At 39.7% G+C, this 21,866-nt stretch overlaps 1 protein-coding gene and 1 long non-coding RNA gene across 7 annotated transcripts in view; one reads left to right on the top strand and one right to left on the bottom strand.

Moving 5' to 3' along the window:
- The window catches only part of prkag2a (protein kinase, AMP-activated, gamma 2 non-catalytic subunit a), an 84,280-nt gene that overhangs the window by 2,268 nt on the left and 60,146 nt on the right, over nucleotides 1–21,866 (bottom strand). For 3 of the 6 annotated variants that reach the window (XM_027173473.2, XM_027173497.2, XM_027173505.2), the window contains 10 exons: nucleotides 19,911–19,992; nucleotides 11,780–11,838; nucleotides 10,663–10,708; nucleotides 10,491–10,545; nucleotides 9,146–9,272; nucleotides 5,994–6,159; nucleotides 5,861–5,898; nucleotides 5,611–5,757; nucleotides 4,890–4,983; nucleotides 4,267–4,352 (listed from right to left, as the gene is read on the bottom strand). In XM_027173473.2, coding sequence (XP_027029274.1) covers nucleotides 4,276–4,352; nucleotides 4,890–4,983; nucleotides 5,611–5,757; nucleotides 5,861–5,898; nucleotides 5,994–6,159; nucleotides 9,146–9,272; nucleotides 10,491–10,545; nucleotides 10,663–10,708; nucleotides 11,780–11,838; nucleotides 19,911–19,992 — 891 coding nt within the window. In that variant the 3' untranslated portion in view covers nucleotides 4,267–4,275. Of the gene's footprint in view, nucleotides 1–4,266; nucleotides 4,353–4,808; nucleotides 4,984–5,610; nucleotides 5,758–5,860; nucleotides 5,899–5,993; nucleotides 6,160–9,145; nucleotides 9,273–10,490; nucleotides 10,546–10,662; nucleotides 10,709–11,779; nucleotides 11,839–19,910; nucleotides 19,993–21,866 lie in introns of all 6 variants that reach the window. The other 3 variants (XM_027173481.2, XM_047808616.1, XR_003444751.2) reach the window with 2 other exon arrangements.
- Nucleotides 8,337–9,261, top strand: LOC125140238. Its single transcript, XR_007139513.1, has 3 exons — nucleotides 8,337–8,477; nucleotides 8,823–8,908; nucleotides 9,122–9,261. It is a non-coding gene; the product is annotated as an uncharacterized LOC125140238 (long non-coding RNA).

Here is a 21,866-nt window from a genome sequence, read left to right as displayed (position 1 = left end):
ATAAAACGCACCGTAAGTCTTAACACCTGTAGGAACAAGAACTGTGGGAGGCGGGGCTTAGCAAAGGGTCTATCGCACGGTGCTGCGGTGAGGGACGAGGCATCACGGCATTCAAGGATGCGAGTACGTGAGTATCTTACACCTACTCTCTCTTGACACTGATATTGTTACATTTCAACATTACTGCATCGTGCATTTCCTTTCACCAACATACCATCCCAGATACTGCTCTCTGAGTTGAGTAAAACTTCATATAACCTTTATTCCGCACTGTGTGACTGTCCAAACAATATGCAGCACTTCTGCCTCTCCTTGAACAATATTAAGCTGCAACTAGCATACTAAATATTACATGTTAAGGATGATGTACAGGGCACTTCGTGTTCCCCAGTATCTGAAATGTAAATTTTGTGAATCTCCACTTTAACCTAATAGACACTAATTTGAAGAAAATAAAATCTTAAAATCCTGCCTCCTGTGCTTGTGCTGTCTGTTAACCCAATGTGACCGCTTTGTTTGAACGGCTGATAAGATACGAATGGGGTGTGTGTATGTGTGTGTGTGTGTGTGTGTGTGTGTGTGTGTGTGTGTGTGTGTGGCACCACCATTTAAACATTCAGTTCACACTTGAATGTGATCCATGCAAATCACCAGTAAAATTCACAGCAATCCATCTGCTGGTTAATATTCATAACGCTTGTTGATTTGCATTCAGTGCAAAATTTTCACACCCAGAGTGCTCACAATAATGTCTCACAAGGAACACGGTGTTGGATTTGTGAAGTTATCGGTGTAGCAAAATAAGAGAGAGAAAAAAGAATGTCTGAACAGTACAGAAAATAAAACGCTACACTAATTTAAAAAAAACCTGAAAAAATTAAATTAATTAAAAAAAAAGAATTAACAAAAAACTCAATGTTTACTGATCAACAGCTGTACTATATATAAAACTACCTATGGAGTCCTAAATATTTTTTTATACTTATAAAAGGGAGAATTATATTTTTAAGGAAATATAAAACAGATAGTAACCTGATTCTCTAATAAAAAACAGGAGATTTACGGTCTTAGGAAGTAATTTAGGGCTTAGCAAAACCCACAATCATAACATAAGACGGAAAACCTGAGCGTACAAAGTGTAGGCTTCTTCAAAAGATCTTTTTAATTAATCAACTAATCAAATAATTATTCTCTATTGTAATTACAAAAACTACTTCTAAGCAGAATGAAATCAGGACAAAAGTAAGGCTGACTTTGAATAGAGTGATAATCTAGTCATCTCTATCGAAGCGGTACTAAATCGGTAGCTTTCAAATACACACTCCGCTTCATGCAGCTGAATTAACAGCTGTTTATCTGCATTTTACATAAAGTTTACCGCTACTTTCACAGATTTCGTTTAATTAGCCCTCTTCCATGATGTAATACAAATATTGACTGAGTCGATTTCCCTTTTGAGATGTTCACAGAAAGGAATCTCTAGTGTTTCAACACTGTTTTCTTTCACGCTACACGTTTCACGTCTGTGTAATATGCCACGTCTAGTAATACTGCGAGTGGTCAGATATATACATTTATACACAGTCAGTCTGACAGCCATTTAGTAATAGCATATTCCTCGTATATTCTTAAAAGAAAGACAAACAGCTCAGAGCTTCTGAAGTACTTTCTTTCTACAATTATCCAAACAACCAAGTCCACCTCAAAGGTAAACTCGAGTTCAACTCATTGTTATAAATTTCAGGTTCTTCTGTCCCTACTGTAGGCTCAGATTCTCATTTTCCTGATAGCAGTGGAACCAAATGTGCTCTCCAGCTGTTGTAGTCCATCCACCTCAAGGTTCTACATACTTTGAGATGCTTTATTGCTCACCATGTTACTGAATTCTGTTACACTTGCACTAGTCTGACCAGTCTCCTCTGACCTATCTCATGACCTCTCTCAGACACTGTTGTGTAGAAAGTTTCTAAAATACTCATACCCAGCCTATCTGGCACCAACAATATTGCCACAGTCACTTATGCTCCCTTTCCACCAAAAAGAACCGGGTGCTGGTTCAGCGCTTGTGCTGGTTCGAAGTTGGTTCCACTGGCGAACCTTCTAAGAACCAGTTTGCCTTTCCATGGGCTAGAGAGTCATCACAGAGCCAAGTCTTACGTCACTGTATACAACTTTATACAGCGGCAAACACAAACACAACATCAACAATGGTGGATGTTGCTTTACTGTTAACCCTCTGGGGTCTGAGGGTATTTTGGGGCCTGGAGAAGTTTTGACATACCCTGATATTTGTGCTTTTTTCAGTTGCTTATGAAGATATAAATGGCTAAAGTCTAATATCACTGTAATCAGCACAAACTGGACTACAATAATATGTGAGCAGCATGTATGTACATGATTGTGTTTTTGAGAAAACAATGTTTATGCGTGGTTAGTGAAAAATGAAACATTATAAATCACTTGAATAAGGCCATAAAACACATACAGAACATTGGTTCACGGGACTTTTGAGAACGGGATCTTGTATCCTAGTGTTTTTGCTTCAAAATTATGTGAAATCATCTTGTTTACTCGCTCACCGAAAACAATATATTGATTTAAATTTTCTAAGACACTTTTTGTTTGTAAAGGGCATATGCGAGTAGGCGTCAACTATCATGCATATTAATGAGAATAATGCATATTAATGAGAATTCACACCTGAGAAGACAAAGGCCTGCATAATGAGCTGCATAATGAGCCTTACAGGTAAGTGTATGACAGAGAGGAGTTACAAGAATGTGGAGATTACAAGAAGGAGTTAAAAGAATGTGAAGACAAAATAAATGTGTATATTTTGTGTTTGTAGTTTATTTAGAATATTTAACTAGTGCAAACAGTGCCAGACAAGAGATAAGTACTAAAAAAAATCCTAAAATCCACATAAAGTGCATGTGTGCCAGACAAGAGACCGAGCAAACAGACACTATACTACAAGACAGATGCTTAAAATAAATAATAAAGTAACAATATGTATACAAGTAACAATATTGTATGTGACCAATACAATATGGCGCTGTTAAAATCTTTAATGGAATCTTTTTTAATCTAATCTGTTAAAACTTGGTGCTTCTTACAGCATTGTTTGGGGGCGTTGATCTTGTTTGCATAGCCCGCGTCAGCTAATTTCCATATGAATGGCACGTGCGATAGGTGGGATCACATTAGCGCTAATGAGGTGGAGCCAGAAAAACTGTACCTCTCTTTACTTACATACAGATTACACAAAAAGACAATATTTGGTTTCGATTTTAATTGCATCATTTAAAAGTAGACATTTCAGGCTTTCATTAGACATATGTATCATGTTCGTGTGATAAGTATTGGCGGAGTTATTAGTTCATATTTGTAACGTGTTTCAGGAAGATGGTCAAGGAGACAGATGTCTGAATGCACACCCTGGGTATTTTCTTTATTTGCCAAAAGCACAGCGTTTTGTTGTTATTATGAAGGCAGTCAAATAAAAGTAGACACTTCACAGTTTCAAATGATGTATTACATGTGTGTGTATGATTATGAATGACGGAGTATTTTAAGTGGATTTCACGTTGAAGAGGAAAAAAGCGCCAAAAACGCGGCGGCGCGCCTGTCGACCCCAGGGGGTTAATGTTCATGGCTTTGCGAACCTACATTGGCATCCGAGCGTGGCAAATCCCGGCGCTAACTACGTTCTCTTTTGTCTTGTTGGTCACAGTAATGCCGCCACCAACCCCTGACGCAAGCGGTTCTTAAGTTGCTACTCAAGAACCCCTTTTCCTGGTTCAGAGCCGGTGCTTTGGGTGTCGAAAAAGAAAGAACTGATTTTAAATTAGGCTCTGGCTCCAAACCAGCACTCAAACTGCCTTGGTGGAAAAGGGGCATAAGTCACCAAGATGACAGGCATTAGTAAGGTGACGTTGTTCACAGCCGTAAACATTAACTGTTTCTGTGATTTTCTGCATTGTGTTGCTTTCACAGAAATATCTGATTTACAGTTATTCCTAATAAAATGGCCAGGTGAGTGCTTAATCTAAGCAAGCATCATTTGTTTTATATGAAATCCATCAAATTCTTTCTTCAGTTCATTAAAAATGAACTAAACCGCCAGGAACGGTACCACCACTGCCCTGTAACCGCTTCCCTAGTGAACGACCTTCTATCGAGGCACAGAGGCTATGTTCGAGTATTAGATGACATTTTTAATGCATACTGTAAGACCTGGTTTCTTTCTGAGAACAGCAAACACACCTGCAGACTTTAACAGAGGATTTCAAATTTATACGGCTGGAGGAGCTGAATATCACCTGGATACCTTCTTGTGCACGTGTCGAGACCTGTTAACAAGGTCACAAAGCACACAAAAGAAATAGGAAGAATAGGAATAGCTGCTGTTAATACTTTCTGCTTTTAAAGAGCTTTTAAACTAAATAAAATATCGTAAACATAATCTGGTCTGGTTGTTTGCCTGAACGTTACGTAACACGTGACGTCACACACCATGTACAAGGTGGGCATTTCTACAAGAAGAGAAGCTTCAGTACATGTCTGACATGGCAAATGTCAGGAGAAATGTCTGGCTTTGTCTGCTCGTGTCAGTCACACACAACCACACCTGCATGCACACACTTGCATTAAAAAAAAAAAAACTCCCCTTAAATTCTGTCAGTGTCACACTGTGTGAGGAATAAAGTGTAAAACCTCATGCTCTCACACAAACAGAGCAGCAGCTTGCAGTGACAGCTGTGCAGCAGTCTGTGCCGGACAAGGCCAGGGTAGCATGAGGGCGATACCTGTGTGTGTGTGTTGGGGTGGGAAGATAGAGGAGTCCGGAAACAGAGATGAGAAACTTTAGCAGTGCAGAGCGTCTATACCTGCTGGAGTGAGGACCAGGGCCTGCAGGATGTCTGATAGAGACACAATACCCACGATGCAGCCGGCCTCGTCTACCACCACCAGCCTGTGCACCTGTGATGAGAGAGAAAACGCTAATAGCAGCAGTAATCTAGCCATCTTGCAGTCCACCTATCCTTCATCCCTGTCACAATGATCAAAGATCTTATACATATTATTGAGTTCTTAGTGCCATTACCTTGCTTATTTTGACTTAAAAACATTATTATTGACTATAAATGTTGTCCTTGTGGATATAATGTGCTCTGTCTGTGGAAAGTTCAGGGATATAAAACTATAGCGGGAATAAATTTTGACTATTACGATATTAAAATCATTTGAATTAGAATAACAGTCCTTGCTGATTATATTGAGGGTGCAAGCATTTATATTATATATTAGTTATTATTATTAATTATATTTCTAATTAATTATTGTTGTAACAGCGTTTCAGCTTCACTTTTCCAGTAAAAAACAAAACAAAAAAAAACAGGACATTAGATAACACGTAGATTTTTTAAATCCAGAATAATGCCTAGGAGCTGTGTTTTAAATATTCTGTAAACTATTGTGTGTGTGTGTGTGTGTGTGTGTGTGTGTGTGTGTACTGCCCAGAAGCACATTTACTATATATTTGACTATGTGAAGGTGTGTAAAGCTTCATTACCCTGTACACTGTGTGTGTGTCTCCTAGAAACTCACCTCAGCTTTGACTATCCTGTCCACTATTGTCTCCAGCGTCTCCAGTCTGTTGCACTTCATGACACCCTCAAAGTACTGGGAGCGATGCATCAAAGCCTGAGTCACGCTAATGTCCAGGTTATTGTAGGTCTTTTCAGCAGCAAGATTCTAAAGAAAATGACGGGGACATACAGAGCATGATCCTTTATATGATCCTTTATATAGAGCTCAAACATTCAGCGTATAAATGAGGATTTAAAAAATGACTTACAATGACATCAAACTTGGAATAAATGTCTACAACCTTTCCTGTAAAGAAAGCAGACAGTAAGGACAGTGATGTCCCGCAATCCATGTTAATATGCATTAATATTGAGAACAGAGATTGTTCGGTGTCTCGTTACCGGACTCGTCTACCACAGGCAGAGCTGAAACCCTCCTCTCAACAAAGATGCTCAGTGCTTTGATTATCGGCGTGTCTGGGTGAATGAAGGCTATGTTGCTGTACGTCCCGATGCCCAGCTCCTCCAGGGTCTTCTTCATAAAGGCAGGCTTTGGCATCTCACACACCTGATCAGAACAAAACAACCATAACGTAGACTGAACTAAAGAGTTTAGAAATTGTCTGAGGTGCAGGGTCAGCGATTGTAAGACTGAGACTCAGAAGTTAAAGTGAATGTGTGTGTGGTGTGTGTGTATGTGTATATATATACACATACACACAAAAAGAATTCAACACACACGTGCAGGTGTGGACAAATCACTCATTCACTACGAAGACCACTGGGTCAGTAAAATCTCCATCTAGTATTGTGAACCATTTAGCTTAAATGCATTGATCTGAATGAAAACATACAAAAAAAATAGACTCTTGAAATATTGTGTCACCTATACCATATTCTGACATGTTGAACTACATGTGGAACCTAAAAGAGAATCCAAATCACCTTTATTGCCAAATACTGTGGGTTTTACATGTACAGGAAATGCCTTGGTGTATTGGTGCATGGAGCAAGGCAGCATATATATATATTAACATTTGTACGTTAATAAACCATCTGTAATAAATAAAAACTTCATCATGTTAGATGTAAGATGTGTGTGAATCTGTGTAAAGAGATTCATCTGACCATGGCCAATCAGATAGAGAACATTAATCCTTTTCAGATTTCCAAGGATAAGCCCAAGTATAAATCCTTGGATGTGCGTGTTTGACAGACGTTACTTCCCAGCACTGGGCTCTCAATTGTTCTGCTTCTCCTCATTTCTTTTACTAAAACGCCTTCAAAAGCAAGATACATCTCCTCCACACTCCTTCTGATAATTAGAAGATATACGGAAAAAAAAATTAATAAATAAAACCTTTGTGATCCAGTGTATTTTTCTGCAAGAAATGAGCCATTAGGGGCATTAAAGATAACATACAGCGACTCGCATTGTTTACTTTGGGTAAGAGCTGGTGACATGAGTGACAGCAACCGATGGCGAATAGATATGGGTGTTTCCAGATATGGGGGTTTTTCAAGTTGAGAAAAGTTTAACTTTATTATTATGGAGTGGCTCAGTGAGGTGATCTGTGCCATAGTGCACACCCTCATGCTCCCATCTCCTATAAGATGCGCATATATCATATATATTACAGCAGTAAGAAAAATTTGCCACCCGATGATAAACACTTACTATGGCAGCTAGTAGTAGAAAGGCTTACTGGTGAATTGATAGTGAATAGCGACTCATGACTTGCAGCAAAAAAAACAACATACTGTATGCCTGAACTTACCTTAACGATACGACGTTCTGGGCTTTATTTTTGTACACCAGCCCTCTTGCTTTCTCGTGGTACAAGCTTTAAAGTTTTGGTGAACTGCTAAATTTGCTCAGTTCGGTGCATTTCATGCAGAGTATTCCCATACAAGTGAAGGGGAAATCATACACTAGTGTTTCCCAAATATTATAATTACAGTGTTCTAATAAATCATGTCTAAGCTCTCAGCACTAGTTCATATGAAAAGGAAACTGGAAGACGACCAGCTTTGAGAAAATAGTTTGGTCTTAATAAGTGGTTTTCAACTGGTGGGTCAAGACCCCAAAATGTGTGTTCACTAAAATTGACAATTGGTTCCATCAGGGATGAACAGGGTGAAGTTCTTGCTCAGAATAAACAGAAGAATCTATGCAAGGTTAAAAACAAAAATAATATACAAATGGATTACATAAACATTGGCTGTATTTAAGCATTTAAGTATTTAAGCTTGGTTTATGCAGACCACAGCACAAAGCCATTGACATTCAAACGGCATTTAGAGACAAAACACTAAAGCCGTTAAAACAAGCCTGCTGGATTTCAAAAGAAAGCAAGAGAATCTCAAAAAATTATTGAAAACATGTGCAGTGTTCAGGAGCAAGCACTTTGTTTATCGTGCAAAGTCAGCTTCCTCAATTACAAAACACTGAAATGCACACACAGTCGAAGAGGTTCTTGTTTTATTACTATAAAATATGCTGCAAGTCAGTATGACGATGCGAGATATGTCCAAAGACATACAACACGAGTTAAGGCAAATGACTATTATTCTCTCCGATTAGACAAATCAAATGATGTATCATATTGAGCCTCCTGTTAGTTTATGTTACGTGTGGGATGAACTTTTAGCAGCTACAAGCTAGGAAGCTTTCTTTGGATTGATTAGACTTTATTTGGATATGTTCTGAACATGCAACCAACAAGGTGGCCTCCTATGATGAGAGAGAAATCAGGGGTCATTCAGAGGATCCAGTCCAGGGCGTCTGGTGCTACATGGAACCACTGCGCTCGCAACCAAAGACTTGTACTGCCGTTCTCCACGGGTTCTGGTGTAGCGTTACTGAGCGAAATCTCAAAGTTGGCTGTAAGGTCATTAGTGTATCCTCATAACATCACGTTGCTTTATTCTACCTTTTGAAAATGGATCATTTGAAATGAGAATAACTCAAAAGACGATTGGATGACTTATTGGATGATTTTTTAAAATAAACCTTACCCCAGTTTCTGAGACAACTGTGATTGCACAGCACTGTGCTAGTTAGCTGCAGTTATCTCACATTCTTATGTTTATGCACTTAATAGCATCAAGTGTATAATCGATTTATAATCAAAAAAACATTTCGCTATGTGTTTGGTAATTTTAAATCGGAGTGTTGTTGTGGTCCTTTGTCTGCGGGTCATCCGATCTACACGTTGTAATTTGGTACAGGTTTTATGCTGGATGCCCTTCCCGACCAAACCCTCCCACTTTCTCTGGGCTGCTGCTGAACCACCAGGGGCACTGGTTAAGTCTAGGTAACTTATAATTATTAAAGATTATGTTTATGCATTTACATTTTCTCTCATGTCTGATGTTAAATGATTTAATAATGCTGGTAATAACATTTGTGTGCAGTATAAATATGGATTTCCTTGCTTCATTCCATGTAATAAAGAACTTGTGTGTGTAGTGTTGAGCCGCAACTTGACATCCAACGTTAAATGTGAGTTTAAACCTTTTTTTTTTAGGTTAAAAATGAACATGACACTTACGAAGAGCTGCAGGAACTTGAGGATCCTCTTGTGTGTGAGGATATAAAGTGCGTTCCCACTGACGGGGTCGATAACGGGCAAGCGGTGTATCTTGTTCTTGATTAGCGAATATACAGCGTCAAATATGCTGCCAAATACACAGAAAATATTAAAGATTAGCTCTTTTCTGGCTACAACCTGGACACAGAGACGTTTCCGCATTAGCAGCCCGGACCTGGACACTCAATCGCAAAAAATGAACAGTGTTGGTTTCAGTCGAATATCAAAGAGCAACCTTTACTAAGAGTGTTGAGAACCTTGTCCAATATTCTCTTTATAGATGATGCTCGCTGAATTATTTACTGCACTCAAATATCACAAAGCTTCATTGCAGGGGAGAAGAGAGAAGAAAATATGGAAAGGTTTCCTGAGGAAAAAGCTGCATAGACACACACACACACACACACACATACATACACATACACACACACACACACACACACACACACACACACACATACACACACGCTTTCTCTCTCATGTTTGTACTCATTCAGGATCTTGAAAAGCATCATCTGTTTATAAGTGTATCGACCTCATTTATTAAACTGCATACGAACCAAATTGATTCGGAATTCCTTCTTAAAAACACAGAGCACATACAAATGTTTACCAGAACTTTCTGAATATTCGCATTTTCTTTTATATCTTATTACTATTGCATGATATTGAGTTTGTGTAAAATTCCACATTTTAAGGAGACTCACTAACATGAACTTGGTTTTAAAAGTTCTAAATTCTACAAGTGCCAGTGTGTTTTACATAGAATGGGTTTTAGAAAACGTTTTAGCTTTTTTTTAGTTCTTTTTTAATTAGCACTAACTAATTAGTGCTGAAAGAAAACAACACAAAACAAATAGAAAACTTGAGACAAATAAGACTAACTTTTCAATTCCAAAAAAAAACAAAAAAAAAACCACCAGCACATAAAAGGACTTAATGACTGCTGTATTTAGCGTGTGCCGTGATTAAGAGGCGCTCGTTCAACCATTAACTTCTCATTTCGTTGTCGGCTCCCGGCGGGTTTCGGCTTTTATGGAGTTCTGCGGCCGTCAGTAAATGTAAAAACAGCTGCAGCACTGAACATGCTTAGCAATTTACGTGTGATTGGCATTTATGAACATATGCGTGTTTATAACTACAAAGAAAATTAGCATCGAAGAACATTTTATAAATCTGTCAGGAGTTCCGTTTGGTCTACAGAATCATTCACTCACAATTCTAACTATTCTAAACAAAGGACGTCTAACTCAAAGATAAGAATCAAGAGACCATGTTTATTATTACACACAAAAAAAACTCTTACCTTGCATCTGGTGATATGTTGACTAATGGTTTAAAGGTTTCTTGTAAATAGAGCTCTGGTGAAAGAAAGAAGGGAGAAAAAAAAAACACAAAGAAACCGTAAAGAAACAATAAAAAACGACCTTCACTTTCAAGAGTCTGAAAAGGATTTCTAACTGATTGGTGACTGATACCTCTCCAAGTTTCAATCTTATGCTCCTCCAGCTCATAGATCTGCACCTGAAACAGGACAAAGACTCTCATGAGCAGGTGAATCACAAGACGACGCTACGGTAGTGTGTAGGACAGCCTCACGAGCACTTTGATGACTGACGTTTGTATGAAACGTCTGATGTTTCTGGAAGCTCTGTGTGCGCCACTGAATTTATAAGTTCATGAACCGGTGACCTGAACCAGTGAGGTGAACTGGGAATGTGATGACTGCTCTGGTGATCATGCTACACAATCATTTCCTGGTGCCGTGAAAGTAGGTGTGACCTTCTCCCCAGAGGAAAGAAGGAAACTGACTGATAAGAGAAAAGCAAGGAACAGATCCTCTAACGAGGAGGTCTCTCCGCAGAGACTCCAATTAAGATCGACACAGAGCATTGTGACGCAATCGCAGGTCTAATAGTGCAGCTCTAAACATGGATCAGGTCTGAGCAGGGGCTCTGGTTTAGGTGTGTTGTGATAATGACGAGAGGAAACAAAAGAGCTTGTCGGCATCGTAAGTGCCTAGCGGCTAAAGCGCGGTGCATAAACGAGATGGAACATAAATAACCATGACTAATCAAGCTCAGAGGCGAATGTTTTCCTCGTCCTGATCCGACGACGTGCCTTCTGTTTTTGTTTTTTCTCCTCGTTTTTTCTCCTTATTCTAATCATCCCAGATTTTATCAGATAAAAATGCAAAGGATTTCAGAGCTTATTGAATGGGAAGTGGTTACAGTGAAAGCAGGCAGCAGTGAGGTTGGACTCTTAAATTTCAATGACTTGTGCTTAATCTTCATGGCAATAAAACTTATTAAGGGTTTAAAACAAACTCTGTGAACTGAGCCATGATGAGAGAAAGGCTAGTGCGTTCCTGACCCTTCTCTGCATTAATTCCCTGGCTAGAGGCCATAAAAGCAAGGCTCAGAAACAACAAGGCCATTTTTATCTGCTAAATGTGCTGCATCTGCTGGTTATAGAGTCGATGCTATAAAAGAGCACGAGAAGCCTGAAAATGGACCAGAATGCACTGCATTATTTAGAAATCACGAATGGAAATGGAAAGCAGACAACTGGAGAGTAAATTTACAGCTCACATACCATGGGGGACTTGTAGTATCTGTGAAGTATATTGATGAAGTCTGTGATTGTTAGCATTCCTGTGGGGGGGAAAAAAAAAGAGATTCAGAATATTTTAATCTCACATCCACAAGGACAGCATACAACCATGCAAAGACACACACACACACACACACACACACACACATGCTGGAGGGAAACAGGAATGAGATTTTGATCATAGCTCAGAACAGTGTGTGTGTGTGCGTGTGCTTGGAGTAAAGATGCTGATGCAATGTGTGCAAATAAAACTGCTGACATCTCAATTGTACACAGGAGTGCAGAAGAACAGTAATAACTCTGCACTGTGTTAGCAGGACTATGAAAGGGCCGTAATCACACAGAAACTGAAACGAAATTGAAGTTTCTCAACAGAAAACGTTTACTACAGAACCTAACAACATAAATGCCGGGACAATTCACGTCTACGACTGTTGGGTTTCTGGGCAACTGAAACACACACCGGTGCCTTCACTTGCCTGGTGAGCTACGTATTTACTGTAAGTGTGTCCAAATCCTAGTGCGATTGTTCCCGGCACCACAACTGATGTCATCATCGGCTAAAACACGCACAGAGGTTACTTCACTTCCTGAACGAGTGTGGACTCGAGTACAAGTTGCATTCACACTCACGGGAATTGCAGCATAGTTCAAGAGCAACTGAACTCTGACGACCTCTTACAGGAAATGTCGGGTTCAGTACCATGATACGTTTCCTGGTCCACATGACAGCTTTCACGTTACAGAGTTTTCATGCAAACCGTCGCTGTTTCAGTCTAAAATGTCAGTGTGAAAGCCACCTGCACTCAAGGAAGATTTTCCCCCTCACGGTTTCCTCTCTAATTTGGTTTTGCCAGTTCCTATTCAGCAACTGCCACTCCCCGTCACACAACAACAACAACACAGGAGGGTGGTGCATACACACTGTTCCTCTGAGACACACAGCTAATGTCTGCTTCTGCTGCTCATGCAGCGTCGCAGGGCAGCCAAACATAGCCGGAGGAAACACTAGCTGAACTCTTTCCCATACTTACAGCTCACACATGCCCCTGACTGGCTTTTGTCACTGCCACTGACAGGGGAGATAAAATAATGTCATCTCCTACATCCCAGAAGGGACAGCAAATTTCGCCTGGCTCCAGAGCCATGGAAGGCGTTTTCTAAGTGTAGACGTCTGTTGTGCCGCTCAGGCGCTGTGATATATTAAACACGAGCTTAACAATAAGCATCAATAAGACAGGTCCATATTCTCGTGTGACTGATATTCAAAAGCAAGATACATTTTGTTATTTACAATTTACTCTTATTACATGGACTGAACTCTCTTGTGAACTGTAAATTTACAGAATGCTAAGAGTTTTTTGCTTTTGCAGAAATCCCATATAAGTAAATAAAGTGACAATAGTATAGGTTTAAACATGTTGAATTTTACTTACATTAAATTCAAATTAAATTAAATCAAAACATTAATATAGACAGATGTGGGAAATCATTGCTTTGCTGTTTTCATAACTAGGCCTTTCCATGGTGAGGTTTATATTTGCTTGCAAAGCAGCAGGGAAGAAGAAGAAGAAGAAGAAGAAGAAGAAGAAGAAGGAGAGAGAGAGAGAGAGAGAGAGAGAGAGAGAGAGAGAGAGAGAGAGAGAGAGAGAGAGAGAGAGAGAGAGAGAGTGTGAGTGAAGAAGAGAGAGAGACAGAAGGTGGGAGAGATGGAGAAAGTGCAGGAGAAAGAGAGAGCAAGCAAAAGCGAGAGAGAGAGAGCGAGAGACAGAGGAAAAGAGAAAGGGCTGCAGGCAGCTCAGCTCAAGCGCATCATAAGGCAGTTCATAAAGCAGTTTACAAATATAGAATCTCTTGAGCATCGCACAGCCTCAAGCTCTAGGAATGCTGTGGCGCAGTTACGCCTTAGTGCTTCAGCCATCAGTCTGACAGGGCCAGAGTTAAGCCCTCTGCTACAGCTCACAGATGCTTAAGGGGACGTTTTTAAACTGACTGCTCCTTTAATTATAAATCACTGTCTATACCCAGCTCTGCAAAGTGCTTCCGGCAATATTTCACTCTAAAATCACAACCTAAACAGGAGTCCTCATCTGCCACCAGTCTGAGACACACACACACACACACACACACACACACACACACAGAGAAAGACAGACACACACACACACACACACACACACACACACAGACACACAGACACACACACACACAGACAGACACACACACACAGACAGACACACACAGACAGACAGACACGCACACACACAGACACGCACACACACAGACACGCACGTGCGCGCGCATACACACGCACACACAGGTGTTCACTTGCAGTACTACAGGCGTCACTCATTACAGACATACAAACAGAAGGGCTGAGCCAAACACATCGACACGTTTAACAGCTATTTTTTACTGCATCATAAATGACTACGCTTGTGCTTTATTTAATGTGGGTGGAGCAGAATTAAGACACTATATTAAGCTGATAGTTAAACAGACCACGGTAACAAATAATAATTGAAGGCTGTGTCCTAATTTGCATCCTAATTAGTATATCTAACAGTAATAAGGTGAGTTCATGTTCTTTTGTACGGATGCACATTGTTTGGGATGCGCTAGTGCAGGGGTCGGCAACCTTAAATACTCAGAGCCATTTGGACCCGTTTCCTGAAGAAAAAAAACCCACAGGGAGCCACAAAACCCATTTGACATCTAAAATGAAGATAACACTGCATTATATCGTTTTTTACCTTTATGGAAAGTATAGAAAAAACTGTAGTGTGTTGCATTTATGAAATCATTGAACTGCTACCAAGTAAAAAAATTTTATTTCTGCAGGCAAACAAAAATATTTTGAACAGTTTGAACTAACCTTAAGATAAAGACGCTGAGTTGAAGGTTACTTTCAAATAAAATGTTCAATGTCTAATTGAGTCATCTTCGTATTCATGGCATCAAAATTTTAACTTGCCGGCTGCAGCAACCCAAAAACGCGTCTGCTTCTGTGTGTCGGATTTCGCAAGTCGGCAGTTATGACGCGTATTTTGAGCGACAAATAAAACTAAACACGGTTTATTTTAATGTTACAAGAGCATCATGATCTTAGAATTTAGAATTACATTTTTTTAAAAACTAACTAAAATAAAATAAATTTAAATTAAATATTTATTTTCCAAATCTACAGGGAGCCGCAGCAGAGGAATGAAAGAGCCACTTGCGGCTTCGGAGCCGCGGGTTGCCGACCCCTGCGCTAGTGTATGTGTGATATTTCAGAAATACCAGAATACCAAGAGAAACCTCTCAATAAGAGCTTATACGTCATCTAGCGGGACGCTACCGGACCCCTAGACTCAAACTCTAGGGGTCCGGTAGCGTCCCGCTAGATTAAAGGGGAAGTTTTTTTCACCTTTTTTCACATTTGACCTTTCCTAAGCACTTACAAGACGGTTCCTAGGCACCTAAGGCAGCTTTTAGATCAACTGCTTAAATAAAGGCCACTACAAGGGTGAGTGGTCCTGTCTGTGTTGCTACTCACAAAGTTGCTAAGCGACCGATACGAACACAAATATGCCTGTTGTTCCTCTTATAGCCATCATTTGCATAATGCTACGCTACCACATGGAGCATTTCCACAGCTCAGGTCGCAACAATTCATGTTGCTCTTTACTGAGAGAGTTTACCAGCTACTGTAAAACCAGCTACACTGACCGAAAGAAAATCGGCTTTGAGCCAGTTCCACCGATGCAGGTTTCCTTTGCAGTTTGTCCCACCTCCAGCACCCCGAAACTACAGAACACACCCCAAATACCATCAAAAAGCTTCTGTAGCATCTTATATAAATAAAATCTGAGGTGACAAGAAATCAGCAAATAAATATTCAAAACTGCCCAAAAGTAAAATACGCTGAACTTCAGTATTAATGCCTCAACAGCTCAGAGAAAAAAAAAATCTTCCACTGAGCCTCCAAGGCCATCCAGGACTGATGTAGCATAATATTCTAAATACGGGACGAACAGCGTATGGTGGATTGTGGAAGATTGATTTTCACTCATACTAATAATAAAAGAAACAATAACATTGTCTAGAAATAACCATTTTCAACAAGCTGCAGTGCCACTGACAGAGATCCCCATCATGCTGCCTTGTTAGCTACTGTTAGCCTCGGATACATGATGGGACAGCTGGGAAGTTCATTCTGGCTTGTTTCCTCATCCTGGTGAAACACCCTGGGATCATATTTCTCATATATACAGTAGCCGGAAAGCTTTTGGGCACTAAAATGCTTTTAACCTCTTTCCAGAAAAGGGATAGAAAAGTGTTTTCTGAAGAGAATCAAGAAATATTTCCATCTTGAATTATGTTCGGGTTGTTCAGCAAAGACAAATAACGTCACAACTACAGCAACACCAACAGAAAAATATGGGAGTGTAGGGCTGGGCAATATGGCTGAAAACTGTATCACAATATCAGTGTTTCATGTCGGTCGATATTGATAATTATTGATATTTTTATGACCCATTTAAAACGAGGACCAGGAGAAAAATATTACATTTAAACATTTTTATTTTAAACTTAACCTTACTCTGATCATAATCCCCTCAGTTATTAAGACAGAAATGTCAACAACCATGGAAAACTAAAATGTATTAATTAAAATGTAAACATAATTCTAAAGTCACAATGAACACTTAACAATTATCTCAACATTTAAGGTGCAAAATGAAAGAAAATGTAAGAAATGTTTAATAAAGTGTAATAAAATAGTGCAAAGTGTTAAATATAAACAGAGAAACCTGAGAATTTAGTGCGTTTAGTGCTAGGAAGCGTTTAGTCACTAGCTGTTTACCTTCTGGTGAATAAAGTGTTTTAATTAAAATATGTGAAGTGTTTTGTAAACATAAATAAAACTGAGGTAGACTGAGATACATCTGTAATATAAAAAACAAACCTGATACAATACAGTAACAATTTTTTGAAATATAAAACCTGCAGAAATATAAAAAAAGTAACTCCAAGTTATTCTTCCTCTAATCATACTTGAAGTTGAACTATTCACATTTTATTGCACTCATTTTCTGCTGATCAGTCACCGATTACTGAAGAGGAATCCAGCAGACCAGCACGAGACAACGATAAGGTGCAAGCAAACATGATACTGTTACATGATTGGCTGTTAGTGTGTCACTCACTACGTTGCTAGGTTACCAGAGAGTGAGTGCCTTTGTTAATGCAACCAATTTGCTTCGCAACCTCTGTTTTCTTCCGACGAAGAATAAAAAATATTGAACGTTTTATCAAAAAACCTTTTTTATTGATATCGATCACGTGTCTATCGTGATACATACTGTATCGTTATAGCACCCAGCCCTATGGGAGTGGAATTTTGATGTACACATTTTTGTTGTTGGCTACAGTATATGACTTGTGAAAGGATATAAAAGTCTTTTAGAGATAAAAAAAAATAATAAAATGGAAAATATGGCTAGCGTTTGGCTTCTGAATCTTAACAGCATCTGACAGCTGATGGTCAGTTTAAATCAGCCCGAGCCAGTTCCAGTGAATGTTTCAGCATGCAGCGGTTCACTTCCAGTGTAGAATTATTAAACCCTAAATAGATGCTATTCTTTTTTTTTTTTTTAAAGGCGAGTTGGCAAGTTTAGCGAGTTATACTGGGTGGTGTAGGAAGAACGATTGAAAACCTGCTGCTCTTCACATACACATGTAACTCTTCTAGGTTGTGAGAGTAACATGATTAACCTTCTCATAGGATCGAGATGTGCGAGCCTTCATCATCAGATTTCTCACCAAGAGTCGGTGCTTTGAACTTGGATATGCCACAGGTTAATTTGCCACAGGTTTAATGCTGCATTAAAATAAAAGCCTGCAGAATTTTCTTAGGAATAAAAAGCACAGCAAGAAATTTTTTTTTGCTGCAGTTTTATTAAAATATGTAATGCGTTTGTTAGGCCCGAGGCTGGAGTTAAAGCTTACTTTTCCAAGCTTCTGAGTACAAAATATGAGTTAAATCCAGAATATTCCCAGAAGTGCGAGTTCCCGGACGTTTATGGCCAAATCCTCTTTAAAAGCCGCTTAGAATTATGCCTGGAGCATTCTCATACTGGTTCACAGCACAGTCTGTTACTGTGCTTTCTATCTGGGACAAAGATCTCAAGCAAGGGGACAAGCATGGATGCACCGAGGATATGCCAACTATTTCTGATTAGAGTCTGAAAATCTAGTGAACGACCTAAAAAGAAAACATTTGCAGAGTCGGAATCAGAGGGAGTCCAGCATTGGTTTGTTGTGTTATTTGGTTTGGTTAAGTTTCCCGGAATTAACCAAACTAAAAAGGCACATGAAGCTAAAAGCAAATGAACGAAAGCTCAGAGAAAGACAATAAAGTAAAAAGATAAACAAGAGCTGTGCCATGGGCTCACAGAAATAATGACCGAAGCATAGAGAACATAGAGACATGACATTAATGTTAATGTAACGTTACATTACATACATTAAAGGTATGAACTCATCTGAAGAAATGTCCTGTGGTCTTGGAGACATGATGCTTCGTTTCATTTTACTATGCATAGTTTCAGCTATACATGGGTGAAATGACAATAAAACTTGACAGTCATGTATGGGAAATCTACAAACTGCCACAAAGTTGCTAACATACAGGTATCTAGCTATCTGTTTGTACACTGCAGCATTACGGTTTCCCTTCATAAGAAGTCCGGTGTGACAATGCACAAAGCAAGCTCCATATAGACATGGATTGCCAAGACCTGTATGGAAGAACTTGAGTGGCCTGCACCCTGACCTTAAAGGAGGGGTGCACGATGTTTGAAAGCCAATGTTGACATTTGAAATCACTTAAACAAACACACCCCTAACCCAAGTGGGTGTCACCCCCTGTTTTGATAGCTCTGCCCCACACATACATATGCAACCCAGGCAACTATTATGGCGGAACCTGCTGGGGCAGCTGGCCGAGGGGATATTTTTAATCAATAAATGAACTCAATGAGTAATACTGTGGTAATACAACTGTGTTTTTGTAGTACTGTTTGTTGTACCGTGAAAGGTTTAGCTCCGTTTCATGCGGAAGACAACGTTCAACACCTAGAACCCGAGGCAGAGGTAACGACAGGTATCCGCCAGGTCAATGTTTCAATCGCTTTCTGCTAATGTCAGACATACACACTGAACACGCCCTCCGCCACAAATTGACAAGACACGCCTCTTTCTGCTCAGTGGCTACACTGTTTTCTGAAGCGTTTTTCAAACATCGTGCACCCCGCCTTTAACCCCACAGAGCACCTTTTGGATAAACCGGATCACTAACTTTGTGACACCCCCCCTCGTGCTCTTGAGTAAATTTAAATGTAAATGTAAATTAGCACAAAGCCCCACAGCCATGCTCCAACATCTAGTTGATAAACTTCCCAGAAGAGCGGACGCTCTACCAGTGAAATGTTAATGCCCAGGGTTTTAAAAAAGAATGTTCAATAATCAGGTGTCCACACTGGCATCCTTCTGGCCATACTGTGCAGAAGATATTTGACTATTTTAAATGTGTTTTTTTTTTTTTTTTTAAATCAACCACAGTGTTTGTGTGTGTGTGTGTTTATTTTTGGTCGACATATACATTACACCACAAACCCTGCATAATAACATGGTCCTACAGCATACATCCTTTAACTCCTTAAGCTTAAACCTTACAGGTCTAGTTAAATGCTACCATAATACAGAACATGTGTGGTCCAGTAGTCTCAGAACTGCATTAGGTTTCATCTGAAAACAGACTAAAACCACGTCGCTAAAGAGGACTCCTCTTAATGTGTCCTCATCTGCCTAAACAAACCACACAACAACCCTAGTAAATAAACCAGGGTTCTTTTCAACTGAAGCCTCCCTCAGATGTCAAAAGGCTAAACCTGAATTTGTGAATTATTTGCAGATGCCGGTTTTAATGTGTTGTGCTGAAACTGACTGTGTAAATTCGATACCTCCAAATTCAGCATGTCATCCTGACATATACCCATAATGCATTAGGGATCCAAAGCCCGTGTGAAGATGGGGTGAAATCTCATAACAGACATCGAGTACTCACCAACAAAACTCTGCTTCTTCGTCTCCCACAACGGCGCAGCTCGAACTCCATTAGCCACCAAGGCGAAAAAAGCCTTCTTAACCTGAAACAAACAGTGAGAAGAAAGTCACAAAACACTCTCAGAGATAATGATATCGAGCTGTAATATTCCTCATCACCGGGGAAAGCATTACTGGGATAAGTTTCATGTCCATTTTAGCCAAAAAAAAGCCTTTAAAAATGGTATAGGTACATAATTGGTACCAGGTACCTGTAATCTTAAAGATAAATAAAGGTACACTACGTGTATTTCTTACATGAAACACACTAAAGGTACAGATTGGTACCTTTTTTCTGCAAGTCTGCCGATGTAGCAGTGTTGTGTCCTGACAGGCAGAGAGCGCTGTATACAGCTCGAGATACAAATTTTATCTGTTCTGTGTCTATACTGGCTGACTTTATGATCATATCATATACATCTAGAGAAACTATAGCTTAACCCTTGTTAAACCTTTGCTCACTCTAATCGCAGTGACGATTTGTGTCAAAATCGAGTGGAAGCAGCACAAAGCAGCCACAGACACGGCGTTATCGTTGCAGCTCAAGGCTCTTATTTATAAATTACCAGAACATCTCCTCTCTCTCCTGGATCGGTGCTCACAGCGTAGTCTGAGACTATTAAACTTTAATTGAGCCACATTGAGAGGACGTAATGAGACGAGCCTCTGGTCCTCTTCTTCAGATAAATGGAAAACTCCTGGATGGAGGAGAAGTCGTGATCCATTTCTGTGCCCCTACTGCCAGCGAGCACAACACTGTAGTGAGTCACGTATTCGCTGAGCTGCTGCACTTAAAACGGTCATCACTGCAGTGCTTTTGTGGGGCGATACTAAAAAGAGCCTTGCTCTGGCCTGAGCCTGTGATCACCCAGTCAAGTCACACGTCACTCGTCCCAAATGACATACTGTACGCTATGCACTTGCCCTACACACTCGAATCCCTAGTGAGCATGTTTTATATAGTAGATGAGTAGAATTGTGTCAAAAGGAACATGAATGATAAAGTGAAGTATGAGCTGTTTTCCAGCTGAATGCAAATGAAATTGAAAGCACGCGTGAGCCGAAGCCGCTAGTTTTGTAGGAACACAAATGTTGCAAAATAGATCACAATCATGGGACAATTTAAGATATTTCTAAGGTGTCTTGTACACCAGAGACAAGATATCCAAGTTATTTCGAAGTCCAGCATGGTCCAGCTTGAAATTATTCTAGTATCCAGTGATGGTGCTCGTTAGCCCCACCCCTCTTCTGCTACATAATTAAAGGTGCAAGTGTTTGGTGCATGAAGTGTCCAACATTCCACACTACGCATTATGCACTTCATACTGCTGGAATTGTCAGTGTGAACACACTACTCACACATTTAAAATACAAAATAATGGAGAACAGTGCAGGTGAATGTGATTTAGACACACCTTAAGGCTCATCTTCTGGTTTTGAATGCGTGTTGTTTCACCATATTGCTGTCCACAACTCAAGCGTCAATGGAATAGCAGTGATGAGCTGTATGGCTTTTGAGGATTGATTTGAAAAATGATTTACAGTGAAATATTAAAGCTACGGGTCTCATCCTTGTCTCTTGACTAATTTCTGTTCACACTAACATAGGTGGTGAAATAAGTGCAAATTGACTGCTTTTTAATTTTGTCTTTAAACAATTCTCAGCTCTTTTCTGTTTTGTTGATGACGTACTGTACAGACCCCTCACGGATATTTTGACAGCCAGCAACTGATACCAAGTTGAACAGATTATAGGATTTAGGATTTTATATGCACTCTTATGTCATCTAACTGACAGCAACGTATCTTCCTCAGTAGGAAGAAGTCATCATTTGCTGGTAATGTTGTAGGCATCCTTGCTCATGCCATATGGGTTTGCATTACAGGACAGTTGAATGTTCTCATCCAAGCATGTTAA

This window comes from Tachysurus fulvidraco, chromosome 25, assembly GCF_022655615.1.
Source record: "Tachysurus fulvidraco isolate hzauxx_2018 chromosome 25, HZAU_PFXX_2.0, whole genome shotgun sequence".
Lineage (NCBI taxonomy): Eukaryota > Metazoa > Chordata > Actinopteri > Siluriformes > Bagridae > Tachysurus > Tachysurus fulvidraco.
Note: the sequence above shows the minus strand (reverse complement) of the source record. Positions and strands in the feature narration are given on the sequence as shown.